The sequence below is a fragment of the Meles meles genome, chromosome 2 (genome assembly GCF_922984935.1).
Source record: "Meles meles chromosome 2, mMelMel3.1 paternal haplotype, whole genome shotgun sequence".
Classification (NCBI taxonomy): Eukaryota; Metazoa; Chordata; class Mammalia; order Carnivora; family Mustelidae; genus Meles; species Meles meles.
In genome coordinates, this window is record NC_060067.1 from 9,285,842 (window position 1) to 9,305,019 (window position 19,178).

General features: G+C 40.7%; 1 protein-coding gene across 3 annotated transcripts; it reads left to right on the top strand.

Moving 5' to 3' along the window:
- The first annotated feature begins 4,702 nt into the window (after positions 1-4,702).
- Positions 4,703-17,536, top strand: LOC123937351 (cytochrome c oxidase assembly protein COX18, mitochondrial). 3 transcript variants are annotated; one of them, XR_006817460.1, is made up of 7 exons: positions 4,703-5,151; positions 6,305-6,405; positions 8,406-8,569; positions 10,070-10,194; positions 12,294-12,401; positions 12,993-13,179; positions 15,096-15,222. XR_006817460.1 is itself a non-coding variant. In XM_045998138.1 (6 exons), exons 1-6 carry the CDS (start codon positions 4,810-4,812, stop codon positions 15,267-15,269), a joined length of 1,014 nt encoding a protein of 337 aa, XP_045854094.1. In that variant the 5' UTR covers positions 4,703-4,809; the 3' UTR covers positions 15,270-17,536. The 3 variants fall into 3 exon arrangements, 2 of the variants coding, with proteins under 2 accessions (XP_045854094.1, XP_045854095.1); XM_045998138.1 differs by lacking the exon at positions 12,993-13,179 and having other exon boundaries at positions 15,096-17,536; XM_045998139.1 differs by lacking the exon at positions 12,993-13,179 and having other exon boundaries at positions 10,073-10,194; positions 15,096-17,536.
- Positions 17,537-19,178: the final 1,642 nt, after the last annotated feature.

A 19,178-nucleotide genomic window follows, 5' to 3' on the forward strand; every position in this document is an offset into this window, starting at 1 on the left:
CCTACAAACATAGCTATGAAATAAAATTATAGCACTTTACTAAGAAAGATGTGTAATGCTATTTAACATTATTTTATATATGACTTTTGCCACTATCATATAATTTCTTGCTTAGTTTTTTTCTGTGTTAATTATAATTAAAATAATCCTGTTAGATAATGATACACCACCCAGTATTTATTACAACACATGAATTGTGTTGAGTCACAAAATTGAATTTGTTAAGATGGGGGTGTCTTAGAAAGAAGCTATATTTTCTTGACTTTAAACCATTGGACAGGGCGATATAGACTGCATGCTCCGTATTTAGTTTTGGAGCTCAGTCTTGTTGAGTACAATACCATGATTTTTGAAGTCTGTATTAGGAACATTTTTCAAACATTTTTTTTTTTAATATTTCAGATGTAATGCAGTGCATTTTTACTTGAAAAGTAGTTTTAACCAAAAAACACCATAGTCTTTTGAGATCACACAGGTCTTTTTTACCCCCTTTTTGAAAGTATATGGTATGTGTAATTGTAGACTACATAATGTATTTCTTTCAGTCTTTTATTTTTGTTTTGTTAGAGAGTGTGTGCCCATGAGCTGGGACTAGTGAGTGGGAGGGGGAGCAGGCAAAGGAATAGGAAGAGAATTTTAAGCAGACTCCACATCCGCACGGAGCCCAACATGGGGCTTGATCTCACAACCCTGAGATCATGACCTAAGCCTGACAATTACCTGACTGAGCCATCCAGGTACCCCTTTTTTTCATTCTTTTAAGAAGTGACTTAACTGTTGAAAATAATATTTGGGTTAGCTCCCACCTTAAATGGTAAAAGTAATATCCCAATTGTGTAATCTTTTTAATGCCAACCATTTTATTTTAGATATGATTTTGTTTACCAGAACCAACAGAATCCCCATTTCATGAGTTTTCAACATGTATCAACATACTCACAAAAATTGATTGTAGTAGTCACGTGAAAGATATTTCCCCCTTCAGTTTACTATTACTATAAAAATAAGTTGTTAGTAATTGAAAATTAACTTTTTGTTAAATTACTATACTTATTATCATTTTTCTTTTCAGGAACAAAGCGGAGGGGGCATAGTTAACTGACAGATCCTGTCTTGTTCTTCACGAAAATATTATTCCATCTTTATTTTGACGCAAATGACCTAAGTACACATTTCATGAAAATTATTTTGCACACTATTTTATTCACTTTTTAAAAAAATAATACAAAGTGATACACTAAAGAGGGAAACTCAAAACCCCAAAACCTCTTCAGAGCCTCTGTTTTATTTCCTCTACTTTTTATTTGGAGTTTTTCAGAATCACTCATTCCTGCATATCTGGCATTACAGAACTTTTGCAATAGTATAATGCAAACTTTTGGAAAGCAGAGTGTGCTCTGCTGTTTTGACGTATGAAAGATTTGCTAGGAATGCTCCTCTACTTTCAGACAGCCAGGAAACCTCTATACATTCCACTGATAAATGCTCACTTCAAGTCACAACATTCAGTTAACTAGTGCTAATTCCAGATGATGAATTTAGAATGTGAGCTTCATTAATGCTTTAATATGACTTACTATGTTACATACCTTGATTGCAAAAATTCTATCACTTGTATTTTGGGTAAGCGAGTGAAAAGTATGCAACTGTGATGACATAAATAAGAATTCCTTTGTGCTATGACAGAGTACATGACTAAGATGTATTTAAGAGGTTTCATATTAGACTTCTTTTTTTTTTAAAGATTTTGTTTATTTGGCAGACAGAGTGAGGGAGAGGAGGAAGCAGGCTTCCTGCTGAGCAGAGAACCTGCTGGGGTGGGGGTGGGGGCTCGATCCCAGGACTCTGGGATCATGACCTGAGCCGAAGGCAGAGGCTTTAACCCACTGCCACCCTGGCGCCCCTAGACTGCTATCTTTAAATGTATTCACACTTTTGAAAGGTTAAAATCAGGTTTGCATGCTAAGTAAGAACTATGTTAAGAAAGATGAGAGAATATTTTTCAATAGAAATGAAAAGCCAATTTTACATTAACTTTGGTTTTAAAAAGCAATGCATTAAATGAGTAGGAAAGAAAAAGAAATTCAACCTAAATTGAATTCTGAGAGGTCACTTTTAACAATTACTCATGAAAATTATCTTTTAAAAATTCTTTTGTCAAGCATTTCAGAGGGCATATTTGGGAAATGAGAAACTTAAACATACACTTATATAGTTCATATGTGTAAATAGCCTGTACTCCAATTTTGAATTTTTGAGTCCACTCTGTTCAGCACTGATGAGTAAGAATTTCAGAAACTGCAGGAAAAAATGAAACTATCATTTTTGAGGTGCTTAAAGTTAAAAAAAAATTTAAGGGGCGCCTGGGTGGCTCAGTGGGTTAAGCCGCTGCCTTCGGCTCAGGTCATGATCTCAGGGTCCTGGGATCGAGTCCCACATAGGGCTCTCTGCCCGGCAGGGAGCCTGCTTCTCTCTCTCTCTCTCTCTCTGCCTGCTTCTCTGCCTACTTGTGATCTCTCTCTCTCGCTGTCAAATAAATAAAATCTTTAAAAAAAAAATTTAATTGTTGACATAGTAAAGACAAGAATGGCTAATTATAAATGCTGAACTTTAAAAAAATGTTCTAGCATGCGGCACAAGTTCATTTGCAGTGTTAGATTTGACAAGGTATCAGTTGGTTTGTTCAGTGTTTGTATGGTCTCATCGTCCTGTACTCTGCAACTCAACAATTTTGGATAATCAGTACATATATATTAGCGCTAACACTCCCTTTGTATTGAGCTATATAACTGACAAATACTTACCCCGGCATTCTTTACCAAGTAGATAAGTTCTGATCATCCCTATTATATGAATTTAGAAATGTATGTTAATATGAAATTAGCAGAAGTTAAATATAAATTTAGGTCAATATTGAAACTCAAGCAATGAAACACTTTAGAACGAGAATATAATATGTGACTCTGGAAAAGGCGAACCTTAATCAACTCTGTTTCTCCTGGATATTAAACGGTTAGAATCTCTGGGCTTAACTGCGACTGTGGAAGGACCAATTTCCAATGACATCAGTTCTCTGGACGGAGAGAAATGCAGCAGCATAGAATTTGCTCCTTTACTTCCACAATCTTTAGGCGAAGATATTTCCATTTAAAATTTGTTCCCACATTGAACTAGTAGTCACTAGCTACCAGTTGCTTCTTTATTTTTTTGCTTGTTTTTGAAAAATATTTTTAAAAGACATTCATTTACTAGAGAGAGAGCGAGAGAGAATATGAGTGGGAAGAAGGAGCAAAGAGAGAAGGAAAGAATCCTCAAGCAGACTCCCCACTGAGCACGGAGCCCAAGCGGGGTCTCTGTTCAGGACCTCCACCCGATCTGCTGTGAGCCACACAGGCGCCGGGGTTGCTTTTTTAAAACTTAAAAGGATAGGGAGATAGATTGCTACCTTTTTCTTTTAAAAAGGAACATCTCTGTATAGCATAAATTGGAATTTGCGTGTTTAAACGCATGTCAAAATTCGTGTAGGTGCATAATTAAATAAGAACCATAGCTGCAACTTAACATCACCCAACATTTGTCGGAGGCTTGTTTGTTTTTAACATTTTATTCCGCACAACCCAATTTGGGCTCTAGGTTTAGGGGTGACCCTTATGTGATTAAACTCCCACTCCATTCTAGTTTGTATACTGTTGCCAGGAACACAAGAGTCAGAACTAATACGTATAGATGAGCCGTATTCTTTTTAACTCGAAGACGGTTAATGTTACTGTTCAGGCTCTTGAACCTTTTTATAAGATACATGTAAGCTCTAGTGAAGACCTCGTTTCCCTGCCAGTGATAACGCCTCAAGGAAGGAGATGGTATGGTATCCTTGAGTTTTGCTACTTATGATAGAAGATAAAAATGACACTCGGTTTGCAGTTGGGTTTGAAAATGCTAACTGAACAGATGAGCCAGTTAAATTTTTTTACCACATACTGAACTATGACCAGTGCATAATGGATGCTCATTAACACCCAAGTCCGCCAGAAGCGCATGCCTCCCTCCAACCTGCAGTTCCGCGACGTGCTGCCTCTTTGGCAATGTAATCCATCTCGTCTCTCGCAGAGGCAAAGAGGGTGCACGTAAAAAGGTGGGGAGGCGGGGCGCCTGGGTGGCTCAGTGGGTTAAGCCTCTGCCTTCAGCTCAGGTCATGACCTCAAGGTCCTAGGATCGAGCCCCACATCGGGCTCTCTGCTCTGCGGGGAGCCTGCTTTCCCCTCTCTGCCTGCCTCTCTGCCTACTTGTGATTTCTCTATCAAATAAATAAATGAAATTTAAAAAGAAAAAAAAAAGGGGAGGCTACCCTCGAGGTCACGAAAACCACCTACCGAATTTAATCCACTACAAAGCAAACGACTGGTTTTAATTAAAAGGAATGCAAATTAACTAAAAAGGAATGCAAACGTACCAGCTGAAGACCGACTTAAGAGGCAAGGGCTTCTAGCGCCCGCCCAGTCCGGCCCGAGGCCGCAAGCCCCGCCCCTAGCTCTGCAACTCGGGTCAAGGCCGGCCGCGGGAAAGTTTTGTGTCTGCGCAGGAAGGCCCGCCCAGTGCCGCGTGGAAAAAGCAGGACCTGCCCGCCAATGCGTCATCTCGAGGGCGACGCAAGACGTCACTGCCTTGACCAGGAAGGTCAATCGTGCCTGAGGGAGGGCGCGCGCCCATTTTTCGCCCGGGGTTGCCGGCGCGTGCGCGTGGCTTCCCCGGCGGCCCGGACTCCGACGCTAGTCGCAGAGGCCGGTGTTTTGGCTCAGCCCCGGCGCAGTCATGCTGTTCCGGCTGGGCGGTAGGTGGCTGCGGCCGCTGTCCGTACTGCCGCTGGGGGCCCGGGACCCGCTGCTGGTGCCAACCTCAGCGGGCGGCATTAAACGCTCGGCTCCGCCGGTGTGGGCGGTGGCGTCCGTCTCTGCAGTGGACTCTGGCGGCCCTGGCAGCTGGTACCAGGCTCTAGCCACGTCGGCGCCGGTGCAGGGCACGGAGGAGGTGCTGCTCGGCGTGCACTCCGCCACGGGTCTGCCCTGGTGGGCCTGCATCGGTCTCACCACGGTGGCCCTCCGCGGCGCTGTCACGCTACCCCTGGCCGCCTACCAACACTACATCCTGGCCAAGGTGAGGGGCACCTGCACCCTGCGCGTCCGCTTGGTTGCTGAGGGGTGCTCTGTGTCTGCCGGGGGCTTAAAATCCCCGGGTGCGTCTTGGAGTTGCTTAGTGTAAATGATCGTGACCACTTTGCTAAGACTAGCATTGGGTATGTGAGTTAAGAGATGTTTGGGGACGCATGTACCTGTCACTGCGTTTACCCTGCTGGGTCCGTGCTCAAAGCCCTAGTGGTTACCAGGCTTGCTGTTGGAGAATGAGACGAATAAAGGAAGCGGTAGCAGAATTGTATGGAGAAACCTGTAAAATTGCCGTCTTAAAGACTGTAACAGCCGGTATGTCTGCAGCATCGTTTGTCCCTGAGGATTCCGATTCATCTTTCTTACTAGAAAAAACTGCTAAGCCAGGCATTTGCAAACTTGATTTCCTTTTTCAGGCTGTACCACCTACAACTCTGGTTAGTCGCAGACACTTGGGTTCAGGGCTTCTCTCTCTCCTGTGGAATCGAGATAGTAATAGCTTCAGGGTCTACTTCACCATGTTAGGAAATCAAGTCAGATAATGTGGTTTAAAGTGCTCTGAAAGCAAAGTATTATTCAAATGTAAGACTTCAAGAATAATGGTTCTCATGTTTTCAAATTATTATTGGGGATGAGGGGAACCCATAAACAGGGAATCTTCAGCGCCATTAAGGCAGTGAGGTACTTTACAGAAAGAATTAACACAGAGCAGAAATAAATGCAAAGTTTTTTTGTGGCTGTCACAGAGCATATTAAAGACTTAATTGACGACTTTTTTTTTTCCCCAGTTATCATTACTCAGAAGTCCAGGAATGAAACATTAAAGTATAGGGTACAGTTCTTACCTAATCCTTATAATAACTCTGAGGTAGTTGCTGTTAAACATTTTATATATGCAGAAACAGTTTTAGAGCTTAAGTAACTTGCCCAGGATAACATACCTAAGAGTATAAGCTGGAATTTGAATTTGGTTGTAACCGAAGATATCTTAAGCAAATTTAACACCTTATCCTTAGACTTAAATTTTCTTGAGATGATCAGTAAACCACATTTTTCAGTGAGAAGAATACAGAGTAAAATTCTGAGTAGTTATGAATAATGATCCTTTATGTGCTCATAACAAATTCTACTTTTTCTTTAGCTAGGTGGAAAATTTACAGCCAGAAATAAAAAACATTGCAAGGCATCTTAACCAAGAAGTTGCGGTTCGTGCAAATCAGTTGAGGTGGTCCAAAAGAGTTGCCAGGTAAGCTAATTCTATGAATATAGACCATATGTTTGTGTGTGTGTGTGTGTGTGTACGTGTATACACACTGCGTAAGTGATTATATTAATTCTAGGTTTGGGTGTTCTGTAGCTTTAGCAGCAAAGTAGTCCTTTCACTCCTTAATATTTTAAGAAGCTTGTGTGGTATGAGTTTTGTATGGTGAAAGCAAGAAATGGAGAAACCGAGCAAGTTCCTTCATGAGGAACTCCAGCCTCCTGAAGACAAATAATGATTAAATTAAGTGCTATATGCTATAAAAAGGGTTATGTACAAGGAGTTCAGTCATAGTGGAAAGTCAGGGAAGGCCTCATGGATGGAGATACTGTGCTAGTCTGTTGGGATTTCAGCCAGCAAATGATACAGATTATTTACACACTTGACCATTCTGGAAAGAATGATACAGCAGCCCACAAAAAGGGAGAGGTAGAAAGTGTGAATGCTCTGGTAGAAGAAGTTAGGTAGCCAAGGTGCTGTCTATCTGCTGTGGTTACCCTGGTTAGTTGTCTGCCTGCGCTCTTAGAAAGCCCTTAGAAGGTGCTTAACTATGCATGCTGCAGTCCTGTGCCTACAGTCATCCACTGGGAACTTGTAAGTCCTGCTTCCGTCAGCCCAAGTTAGTACTTAGTCAAATTATAATCCTTACTAGGCTGTGATCAAGTGTTCACCAGTTCACAGCAATGAGAAAAATAAGAGCTTTATATTATATATATATGTAATGTATATATGGTTATCTGTATATTTTTACCTGTACGTGTATAAATTTGCCAGCTCTTCAGTGTGAAATTGCTTCTCTATTTAGTGTTAGGGCTGACTTTTAAAAAAATCATTATGGTAGCTTAATATCTTTACTTGGTAAAATAAAAAGTTGACAATAGTTTTGAAGTTTTACTAACCAGAGAAATCTAAGAGTGCTAACTCCAGGCCAAAAGACCAGATTAGCAAGCTGCTCATCTGAATTATAAATGCAGCCTAGGCAAGACTGGTACCTTATTTATGCAACATTGGCAGGATGATTTTCCAGACAAGCTTTGCACAGATAGATGACTGTCTGGGAAGACACATCCAAGAGTTTCTTGCATTTTCAATGGAACTGAGTCTTGAAGGCTAGAACAGAGTTTGTCAGGCGGACAGCCAGGTGGACTGTCCACACAGATGACTTAATGACTTCCAAAGCGTGCTGATGTAGAAGTTTGATTTATTGGATAGCCTGTGCTGTAGGCACCAGAATATGCAGGTGTCTGAGGAAGAGTAGCAAGAGATAAAGTTGGAAGAGTAGGCAGAGTCTAGATTGTAAAGCCTGGAATGTCCGTGTACTGTCTTATGCAATAATGCACTCTAATTCTAGTGTATTGGGTTCAGGCCAATGTCTGCATTGTATAAAACATGCTACGGGAGACTGAGAGATGAAGACCCAACACTTGATCTTCAAGGAGACTATAGAAAGTGAGATTTAAAAACAGGAATAACGAATAAGGTTAACAGAGAAACAGATTTAAAAAATCTTCGTAAAAGAGTTGGCTGAAGAATGGAAGCCATTTTGATAGGTCAAGAGCATATATATTACAAAATCACATTGCTACAAAAGGTATATTCAGGGATCAGGTAATTGAGCTTGGCTGGAATGGAGGGATTTGAGTTAAATGTGCTTTCACCTTTAGAATTTGTGATACAGACTGGTCACACCATGCCAGTAGTAAAATTTCACTTGTTAAAACCTAATTGGCCAAAGACAACCAGAGCCAAAGCTTATAATTTGATGATGTCAGATTTATCAAAGTGTTATGTAATTTGGGTACATTGCTAGAGAATTTTCAGTAAAAGGCTTGTTTGCCTCTTGTTAGGCAATCCCTTAGTATAGTCTATGACCACTAAAAATCCCACACAAAATTTTAGCTATTAACTACAACATGGGTGTGTTTGTGCTATGGGTATGAATGATATTTTTTCCTTTCCCTTTTTCCCCTCTTCTCTCAAACCAGGCTCACTTATCTAAAGACTATGCGGAGGCTTGTTTCAGAACTGTATGTTCGGGATAACTGCCACCCGTTCAAAGCCACTGTATTGGTCTGGATTCAGTTTCCAATGTGGATCTTCATGTCTGTTGCTCTCCGGAATTTTAGCACAGGGGCCACACATTCAGAAGGTAGTTCTTATAGCAGTCTGTTTCCCCCAAATAAGTGCTCTAACATTGTCTTTGTACTCTAGAGGGGGAAAAAAGGAAAAAAAAAAAAAAAACAAACCCTGTGCTTTTCATAATTAGAATATTTTTACCATCTTTCTTATAAGGGTATAGATTTTAAAATATTAACTGTAAGCAAACTAGCCATGTTGAGAAAACGTGAATCTAAGAAGACAACAGTAATACAGTTGACCCTTGAACAACACAGGTTTGAATCGGGCAGGTCCACTTGGAGATATATTTTTTACAGTCCTGCACTGTAAATATATTTTCTTTTCATCATGATTTTTTTTTTTTTTAATTAGAGAGAGAGCAGGGAATGGGGGCAGAAGGAGAGGGAGAGAGAATCTTACGCAGACTCCCCACTGAGCACAGAGCCCCACACAGGGCTGGATCTCACAACCCTGAGATCGTGACCTGAGCTGAAATCAAGAGTCGAATACTTACCGACTCAGCCTCCCAGGTGCTTCTCATTATGATTTTCTTAGTAACATTTTCTCTACTTTAGTTTTATTGTAAGAATACAGGATATGATATTTAAAGCATATACATGCTGTTGGTAAGGCTTCCAGACAACACTAGGCTTTCTGTAGTTCTTGGAGAGTCAAGAGTTATACGCAGATTTTTTTTACAATTTTATTTTTAAGTCATCTTGTACCCGGTGTGGAGCTCAGACTCACCGTCCTGAGATCGAGAGTCACTTGCTCTGCTCCTGAGCCAGCCATGCGCCCCATACACGGAGTTTCAGCTGCTTGGAGGGCCAGCACCAGGGCACCCTTAAGCCCTGAATTGTTTAATGGTCAACTGTAGTTCTTCATGGAAGTCCTAATAAAATTAGTGTTACAACTCCATGATTCAGTTTCCTGGCCAAGAATTTTTCCCATTTATAAAATTAAGGGACCAGAAAAGCATGAACAGTTATAAATGTAAATGTAAACATTTATTAAGAAACTATAAAACTAGGGGCACCTGGGTGGCTCAGTCATTAAGTATCTGCCTTCAGCTCAGGTTATGATCCCAGGGTCCTGGGACTGAGCCCCACATCGGGCTCCCTGCTCAGCGGGAAGCCTGCCTCTCCCTGTCCCACTCTCTGCTTGTGTTCCCTCTCTCGCTGTCTCTCTCTCCGTAAAAAAAAAAAAAGAAAGAAAGAAAGAAAGAAACTATAAATTAAAGCATTGCTTAAAGGCATTTCTAACCAGAAAAGACCTTGAACAGAAAGTAGCCTGTGGACAATTATACAAATATAAGTTAGAAAAGAGTACTGCTGTGTATCTTTGTGCTCCTGCAGGTGTTTGCTACAGAGAGCTGCTGCTTTCTCAGTGCAGGAAGGACTGATTTATGTTGTGGAATAAAAGTGAATGAAACCAATGCACGTCTTTAGTGTGAAGGATATTCTATTTGAATTAGACTACTTATGTGTTGTATATTTCCTTCTGCTATGTTTTATTTATAAAACTGTCTTAGCAGGTTTTTCTGTTCAGGAACAGTTAGCTACTGATGGCATCCTGTGGTTTCCTGATCTCACTGCACTGGATTCTACTTGGATTCTGCCTATTTCCGTTGGTATCATCAATTTATTAATAGTGGAGGTCAGTGGTTTTAAATGAGATTTGTGTGCCATTTAAATTATTGGGATTTTTGATGCTGTCCCAAGATCAGATATAAATGTTTGAGTTGGTAGTGATACTCTGGCTCGGAGCTAGAATTGAGAGGCCTTGGTTTCTGGTCATAATCAGCCCTTGGCAAGTCTTAGGCCAGTTCCTTAACCTCTCTGGGGGCAGAATGCTCATAATTGAAATGGAAGAGCTGAGTTAGAACACTTCTAAAGTCTCTTTACAATTATATGAATCTAATACACACAATTTTTTTATTTGCTTTTGGTAAAGACAGTAATTAAAATGGTTAATCAGTATGGTTTTATTCTCACAGGAGATTGGTATTTTGTGTATATGTTTAAAATGTAAATTTGCAAGTAGGAAACATAGTGTCTGATTGTCTTCTTCTTCTTTTTTTTTTTTTAGCTGTATGACCCTAGAGAAGTCAATGTTTCTTTATGTGATGGCATAGAAAAACACATACATATAAAACATGATCTGTCAACTATGTCTTACCATTATCCCGTGCTGTGTTACTCAGCAGTTTAGTGGAAGCCTTTAATTGTTAACCTGTTCTTAATGGAGTAGAACATAGACTCTTTGAACTGGAAGAAACTTTAGAAATGATCCCTAGAACTTCGTCTCAAAGATCCATCACTGGTCTCTGTTTTTTGTTTTTTGTTTTTTATTAGAGAGAGAGCACCAGCAGGGGGAGTGGCAGAGGGAGAAGGAGAAGCAGACTCCCCACTGAGCAGGGAGCCGGATATGGGGCTCAGTCCCAGAACCCTGAGACCATGATCTGAGCCGAAGACAGACTCTAACTATCTGAGACACCTAGGTGCCCCAAACCTCTTTTTTTTTTCTTTTTTTTCAAATGAGAAGAATAAAGATGATACTCTAATGTTTTGGGCTAGGGTTTCTTGAGGAAAGACTCCATGTGTAGTCCAAGTATGTTTCCCTAGGGTCACCTAGCACAATTGAATGTGGTTGGTACTTAGTGAATATTTATTAGAATGAAGCAAATGATAAACACAAGGTCACAGTGAATTAATGTCAGTCCTTAAGTCTTTCCTTTTACCAGCTAACAACCCAGTGTACAAAAGTTAAAATAAAACTTATTAGGACGCCTGAGTGGCTTAGTCGGTTAAGCATCTGCCTTTGCGGGGAAGGGGTAGGGGGGAAGAAAAAAAGGAAAGCATCTGCCTTTGGCTCAGGTCATGATCCCGGGGTCCTGGGAACCAGTCCCGCACCAGGCTCCTTGCTCGGCGGGTAGTCTTCTTCCTTTGCCTGCCACTCCCCCTACTTATGTGAGTGCTCACTCTCTCTCTTTGATAAACAAGTAAATAAAATCTTAAAAAAACCAAAACAACTTATTCTTCCGTAATATACATCATGTGCCATGCACTATTGTAAACAGTTTACATGAATTAACTCATTTAATTAGAATAATTCTGTGATACAGGTACGAATATTATCCCCATTTTAAGGTACAGAAAGCAAGGCACAGAAGGCTTGAGTAACTTATGCAAAGTCACATAACCGTGAAGTGTAGAGCTGCCATGCAAATCTAGGTAGTTTGGATCCGGAGTCTGTGCTCATAATCACTTCATTGTTCGGTCTCTTCCGTAAGTTACGTATGAGTCATAACTGCTTTTCCTAGCCTGGTTCTAACCTTTATTCCGTACAGCCAGATCACAAACCTTTGAGATACCTATTGTGATCCTTCTTTATGCCAGGCACTGTGGTTAGATACTAAAACAAGGGTAGCGATTCATGCATAGCACCTATCTTGAAAGGACTTTCAGTGTTACAATTTTTCATAAACATTGATTTGTAAAAATTATGCCATGATACTGTTTAATATAACTGAATCTACTTTATTGTTATTGATGAAAGCTCCCTTGAATCTGCCTAATTATTAAGTTTTCCAGAAACATAGGTGGTCAGCTATATACATTTATCAGTGTTTTAATTTTTGTTGCTTCTATTAAGATACAGGTGGAGGCCAGGCAAAAATCAAATTGTATTTTAAAGCTTGTCTAATTTAATATGCTTAATAATCGTTGTGTATATTTATTATTCTACCCTCTCAGATTTTTGCTCTGCAAAAAATAGGAATGTCTCGTTTTCAGACATACGTTACGTACTTCGTTCGTGCGGTATCGTTGTTGATGATTCCAGTCGCCGCGACGGTGCCTTCGGTGAGTAAGCAGCCACACTGTGTAGTCCGTGCTCAGTCCTCTCTGTGCTTAACATAGACTGGCTAGGATTCCGTGTCTTCTGTTGAGCTGCCTTTGACTGCTAAATCCCTTCTTGGTTTCCGAGTTTCTGTAGTAATTAATATTACCAAGTGACACTTGGTGTTTCTTGGGATTAGATAATCTTCCTTTGTGTGAATGTGAGTTAACTCTCATCTCCTTTTTCTTTCTTCCTTTCTTTTTTTCATCTTGCACAGCACTGTAAACATAGTATTTGTTCTGTTCGGTTAGTTGAAATATTGAATTCCTTCTGTCTACATAGACTGGGCCAAGGAATTTAGCTTTTAAAAAAGAAACAAAACTTTGTACCAAGTCCATACGGGTTCATATGTAATCTTGTTTAACCTCAGAACAATCCAGTGAGGTAGGTACACCTGCCCCCATTTGTATGTAATTACACTTTGATAGAATTAGGAAAAAAAAATACTTACGTTTGCATTTATTTCATATTTTTAGCCTTTTGCTTATTTCCCAATGATACTTAGTGCAAAGAGGGCAAAAGCTGTCTTAGGTATTATCTCTGTCTTTTCTCAGGGCCAGCACAGAGACCATGAAGTAGAATTCATTCGTCGGGGATAGTTAGTGCTCTCTCAGCATATATCAAAGTACTTCGTTGTCTTGGGAATCTGAAATGCATTTTCAGATGCATTTTCAGCATCAAAAATATATTTTTTAAAGCTGTCCCTTGGAATAATACTGCCACTAATCCTGTGTAAAATAAGTAAGTTTCCACATTTCTGAAGTAGACCTCATAATGTCTGTGAGAACTAATAAAATAGCATCAAGTGCTTATTATAGTACTTTCCATGTAACAGTAATATTGCTGTAAAATACCCTATGAATAAAGAACAGTACAGGTTCACTGCGTTTCTGGGGAGAAATAATACCAGTGGTGACTGAGGAAACTGCCTGAGCACATAAAATAGGAGCAGTGAATTTGCAGTGAGGGATCGGGTTTAAAGAGAGTAACAGAGATCTCAAAAGCAATGTCTGAAATACCTCGAAGTTTACTCCCCCAAATACGGGGAATCCAGAGTTTGGCAGTTAAGTGTAGAACTGACGCAGCAGCTCCATGAAGACACGTGAGGAACCAGACTGCTGCTTTCCTTATGCTCCACCATCCACAGCCCGTCGTTCTGTCCTTCAGGCCACAGCATGGTCACGGCGGCTGCTGGAGCTCATCTTGCAGGAATGGGGAAAGGGTGCTTCAAGTGCCTTTAGCCCCTTTAAGGAGCCTTGCCGGATGTCACACCAAACACTCGTGCTCACATCCTAGTTATTGGGCCACACCCAGTTGCAGAAGACACTGGGAATTAGTCTTTTTTTTTTTTTTTTTTTTTTGATGGCGGTATACCCAGCTTAAAATGAGAATTTTATTACTAAGGAAGAAGAGGATTCTTAGTAGGCAGTTCGTAGTTTACCATAGTTGGTTTCAGAGTACTTTTTTGCGTACGGGATAAGTCAGATGATGATGAGGATAATGGCTAATCCTCATTCAATACTGACTTTGTGTCAGGCACTATTTTAAAAGGTTTACGTGTAATAGCTCGTGTAATTCATCCAGTGGGCCCTGAAGTAGGTGCTATTACAGTCTCCACTTCACCGGACACAGAGAGGGTAAGAGGCTCATTCAAGGTCACTCATCCATTACAAGATGCTTAATATCACGTAAGTATCTCAGGCACCTCGAGGGGGTTTGGCTCCTGCCTGTAACTGGTATGCTAATCTGCTTTGAGGCTGTGGTACCTTCTGCCCCCCAAAATTTGCTTTGGAACAAATGCAAGTGTTTAATACAGGCCACCTTCTGTTCTGACCTGTCTGTGTGAGTCACCTCCCTTTTTTTTCACAGCAGCCTTCTGAGGTGGGGATAGTTCAGTCCCCATTTTATAGATGAGGGGACTGAGGCAGAAGGAAAAATAACTTCCCTGCAGTCAAATAAAAGGAATTCCCATTCAGGCAGTGCAGCTCCAGGACCTGGACTCAACCACCACAGGCTCCTGCCTCTGGGGCCTCATCATATTCTGATGCCAGAGAAAAGTTGGCAACAGATGTAGGTATGGGAGGATCTTGAGAGGCTCCAGAATGTAGTCAATAACCGAAATAAATCACTGTGAATGGAAGTACAAAAGAAAGTGGAAGATAATGTTGAGACTTTCTGAAAAAGGCAAAGGTTATGCCTTCCTGACTAGGAAACCGACTCCTGGGAAATTCTGGGGTGATAAATCACTGTGTGGAGGAAAATGGGGTCTAGGGAGCCTAAATGGCTGTGCCCGCCGTGCCCTGCCTCCACTATAGCAGCTTGTCAGGACTCTTGGTGTGGGAAAAGGGTGCTTTCTTGCCAACGAGGAGAGGGGAGATCTCCTCGAGCCTCTGCCCGAGCGCTCTCTGTCACCCGCTTTCCTATTGTGAAGAGCTCTCCTGTTGCTTTCTTTTCACTTTGTCGCCCTTTCAGCCTTCTTTCTTACCTATCAGAGTCATCACAGGTCTCAGGCAGCGGCCACAGGTGTCTTGCCGTCCTGGCCCACTGCCGCTTCCCCACACTGTCGTTTTCTCCTGCACCGCGTGCCAGTGTTTGGACGCCGGTACCCTTGGTGAGTTGAGAGGTACTGACATTCACGCGCTTCCTTCTCTTTCTAGTCGATCGTGCTGTACTGGCTCTGCTCCAGCCTCATGGGCCTTTCGCAGAACTTGTTGCTGCGCTCTCCCAGGTTTCGTCGCCTTTGCCGGATACCGTTGACCAAGTCCGATTCAGACACCCCTTACAAGGACCTCTTTGCTGCCTTTTACGCCAAGTTCATTTCAAGGAAATGACGTGCTTTCCATTAATTTTGAAACAATTGCAATTGTCACTATCACAATATATTTACGTTTACAAATTCAGATGTGATTTAATTTGTCTTTATTTAAAACCGTGAATTGTGTGAAGTACTGTGGGTTAAGATATAATCCAAATATATTTGACAATACCGAAAATCCTTTAAATGCTAGAAATGTATGTTTGGTTGTATCCTAAAAATATAAAAGTAGAATCAAAGTACCTTATAAAATTATGACTTGCTAGAGGGGCCAGAACTTTGGAAGACAGGATTAGATACTGAATGATGCCCGATTACACTGACTAATCTCATACATTGAAGCTTTTTATAAAGAGAATACAGTGAGGTGATTCTTGAAATTTTGGAGGTGTGGAGGATCATAGACCCATTTGCTCATCTGCTAAGGCTATGGTTTTCTTTTCAGAAAAATTCTGGGACTCTGAACATGAGGCCTTCATTGATGAGCCTTTCTTCCCCCGCCCTGAGGCTTTCTGGTAATTCCTTAGTTTCTTACTCTAATGGAACACACAATGATGATGAGTTAATGTGTGACTTCTAAAAAAAATGAACTTGAGATTCATGCAGTAGAGTAGTCCTTACAAGAAAGTACCTAATATGGTAGGTGATGTCGCCTTTCAACCCTGCTCTGAAAGAATGTAAGAAGGGTACATTCCTTTTTCTATATCTTAAGAAGAATGGACTAGAGTAGCACTAAGTACTGCTAGAGCCCAAAGTAGAAAATCTTTAATGTTGTTTGTTTGGTCAAAGGAGGAAAACCTGAAGGAGAGCCATCTGTCATGAAGGTGATTTTATAAACTTCTTTATTTGGAGGGTTTGAGAATTCTAATGGGCTTAGGCTATGGTAGATGGAAAAATTAATAGGTAATATAAATTGTGGATCCAGTTTTTTGCTTGTTTGATCTGAAAGGATGATAAAACTAACTGCAGTTGGAATAAATTTGACAGGCATCTGAAAAGATTTTATAAATTACAAGTTGTCATTAACTTGGAATATGAACCTCATTTTGAGAGGCCCTGTATCCCATCTCATGTTTAACAATAAAGCAAAAACTAAAGCGGAATTAATCGGTCATTTTTAATGTTTTAAAGTCATTTAATAATGTCTGTTAAATCTTAGCTATTTTGGTTGTCACCTCACCGAAAATTTAGAGGTAGCAGTTGGGACCTGGTTCTCTTTTCCTGACTTCCCAGCCCTAGTCATGAGTGCCCTATTGAGGTAACTGTCTTTCTGATCACAGTGAAGGCATTGAAACCTACGTACAGTCAATCCTCATGATTTGTAGACTTTGTATTTGCCAGTTTGCCTACACACTAAAATTTATGCGTAAGCCCCAAATCAATACAGTGCTTTTGATGTTATTCTTGGACAAACATAGAGGGGCAAAAAACTTGAGTCATTCAAAGTACATGTTCCCAGATAGGTCAAACAGGGCAACACTGTGTCTTCTTGTTTCAGCTTTCAGACTGTATAATAACCAAGTGTCCTTTTCATGGTCTAGTGCCATGTTTTTTCTCATTCTTATGCTTTTTGTTGGTGATTTCACTATTTAAAATGGCCTCCAACTGTTGTCATCTGAAGTGCTGTCTAGTTTTTCTAGGCACAAGAATCCTGTGATGTTCCGTAAGGAGAAAGTAATACCTACATTAGATAAACTTCATTCAGGCACCAATTACGATGCTGTTGGCCATGAGTTTACCATTAATGAATCAACAATATTTTATATTGATGGGTTGTTGAAAATTTGACAAGAGGCTCATAAGAATGTAACCCAGTAAATTCTCTGGGAGCAGTGGTTTAGTGTTGATGAATTCAATGTTTATGGTAATTTTATAGAATATAACTACCTCAGATAACAAAAATTGACCTTTTGGAACATGTACAATCAGGGAGGCAGAGGTAGAAATGTCTGTGGTGGTTGTATTATAGCCAAAAGAGGAAAGGGAATTTGAGAAAAATTTTGGCTATCTCTGGAACAAGTTGAGTCTTGCCATATGTATCACTGGGTACTGATTCATATATTTCTCTCATAGTGAGATGGAGGAAATCGTCTCTCTTCCCCCATCTTACTCAGACTTTCCGAAATAAGTTTGTCACTTTCTGAAAGTAAGAAATAAAGGACTGCTGTGACTCCGTCTTCCAGGACATCTCCTTTCATGAGTGTGCTTTTACCTTGTTTACTTGGATTCCCCTCAGTTTCTAAGTGTGCACTGAACATCTTTTTCAAGGGATGATTTACTTTGTTTCCGGTTGCTCTCCTGTTTTCAGGCATTTTGAATTGCTTTGAAAATATATGCAAGTTTATTTGGAAATATAAGATCCTTCCTCCCAGACTTCAGAATAATTTCTGATAGGGTTGAAGGTGGCTGGGATCTTTGGAAATACTCATGAATAAAGAGAACTGATACATTATGAACTGAGGTGAATTGGTCACCTGACTTCAAGCTGGTAAATATTGCTCTCATTTCTTTCTCCAGGCAGATTTTTTAGTAAATAGCAAGTCACATTCCTGAAAACTCCCAGGGCTGTGGTCTCTGATCTTATCTCCCCAGCAGTTTGTCATAGTCAGGAGCACTTCCAGAGCCTAAGATCCGGGGAGGTGGGTATTAGGTGGGAACAAGAGGACACACACACTGTAAAGATCCCTTGGATGCTTCTCCCCTCTGCTGCTGAGGGACTGGCAGACCTTTGTCCGGACCCTGCAGAGTTCAGGAAGTCTTTTTTTTTTTTTTTTTTTTTTTTTTTTTTTTCAGATGTCTGTCTTCCTCCTCTCTGAAAGGGAGTCTTTTTTTTTTTTTTTTTAAAAACTCCATGGGGGCCTTATTTTTGTCTCTAGGCCAGATTCACTTTTTTATAGGTGTGACTCAGCCCAAGAGTTAGGAAGAGCGACTCATTCCTGGATCAATTTATATTCTATAATGATACCAGAGCTCAAACACATGTTAGGAGATGGAACTGGCATAGCCAAACAACCCAAGTTTTCCCTAGAACCCTTGTGAGAAAAAACCTGAGCAGCCCTATCTGGGCCAAATGTCATAGGTGGGATGATGAAGCTTACTTAAAAAGCAAAATCCTTGATTGCCACCTTCACAGATAACCCCGGAGAGGTTTCAAAACCACTGAGGGCAAGCCTTTCTAAGGTACCTTCAGAAGCACTCAAGAGCTAAAAACCAAACCCTTCCATCTCAGAAGAGATACAGCCAGTTCTAGAACATAGTGGGGAAATTGTTTCTGGGGAAAGGTGGAAAAAAAGGAGGGCCCAAATAATCCTCAATAATTTCTCTATTTTGTACCTATGCTTAATTCAACCACGTGTCTTCATAGTTTCCTCCTCTGAGGGTTCCAGGAATCAATCAATCTCTCTATCTATCTTTTTGTGAGAATCACCTTTTAAATTACTTTAATACCAGATTAAGCCCCCAAAGCAGTAGTAACTCAGATCCTAAATGCAAAGAATGTCCTTTGTTTTTTCCCCGATGATAAATGAAGTTACCACAGAACACGAAATTTAAGATTTCAGGTATGACCTATGAGTCCATGCAAGAATTTAGGTTTCTGGGGCGCCTGGGTGGCTCAGTGGGTTAGGCCGCTGCCTTCGGCTCAGGTCATGATCTCAGGGTCCTGGGATCGAGTCCCACATCGGGCTCTCTGCTCGGCGGGGAGCCTGCTTCCTCCTCTCTCTCTGCCTGCCTCTCTGCCTGCTTGTGATCTCTCTCTGTCAAATAAATAAATTAATTAATTAAAAAAAAGAATTTAGGTTTCTATATTAAAGCTAAATATGACATAAAGCATGAAACTAGTTACAATAGGCCATCATTGATGCTCGCCTCTTCTGTGAGCGGATTCTACCAGGACGGGAATTATCTGGAAATAAGAGAAATCCAC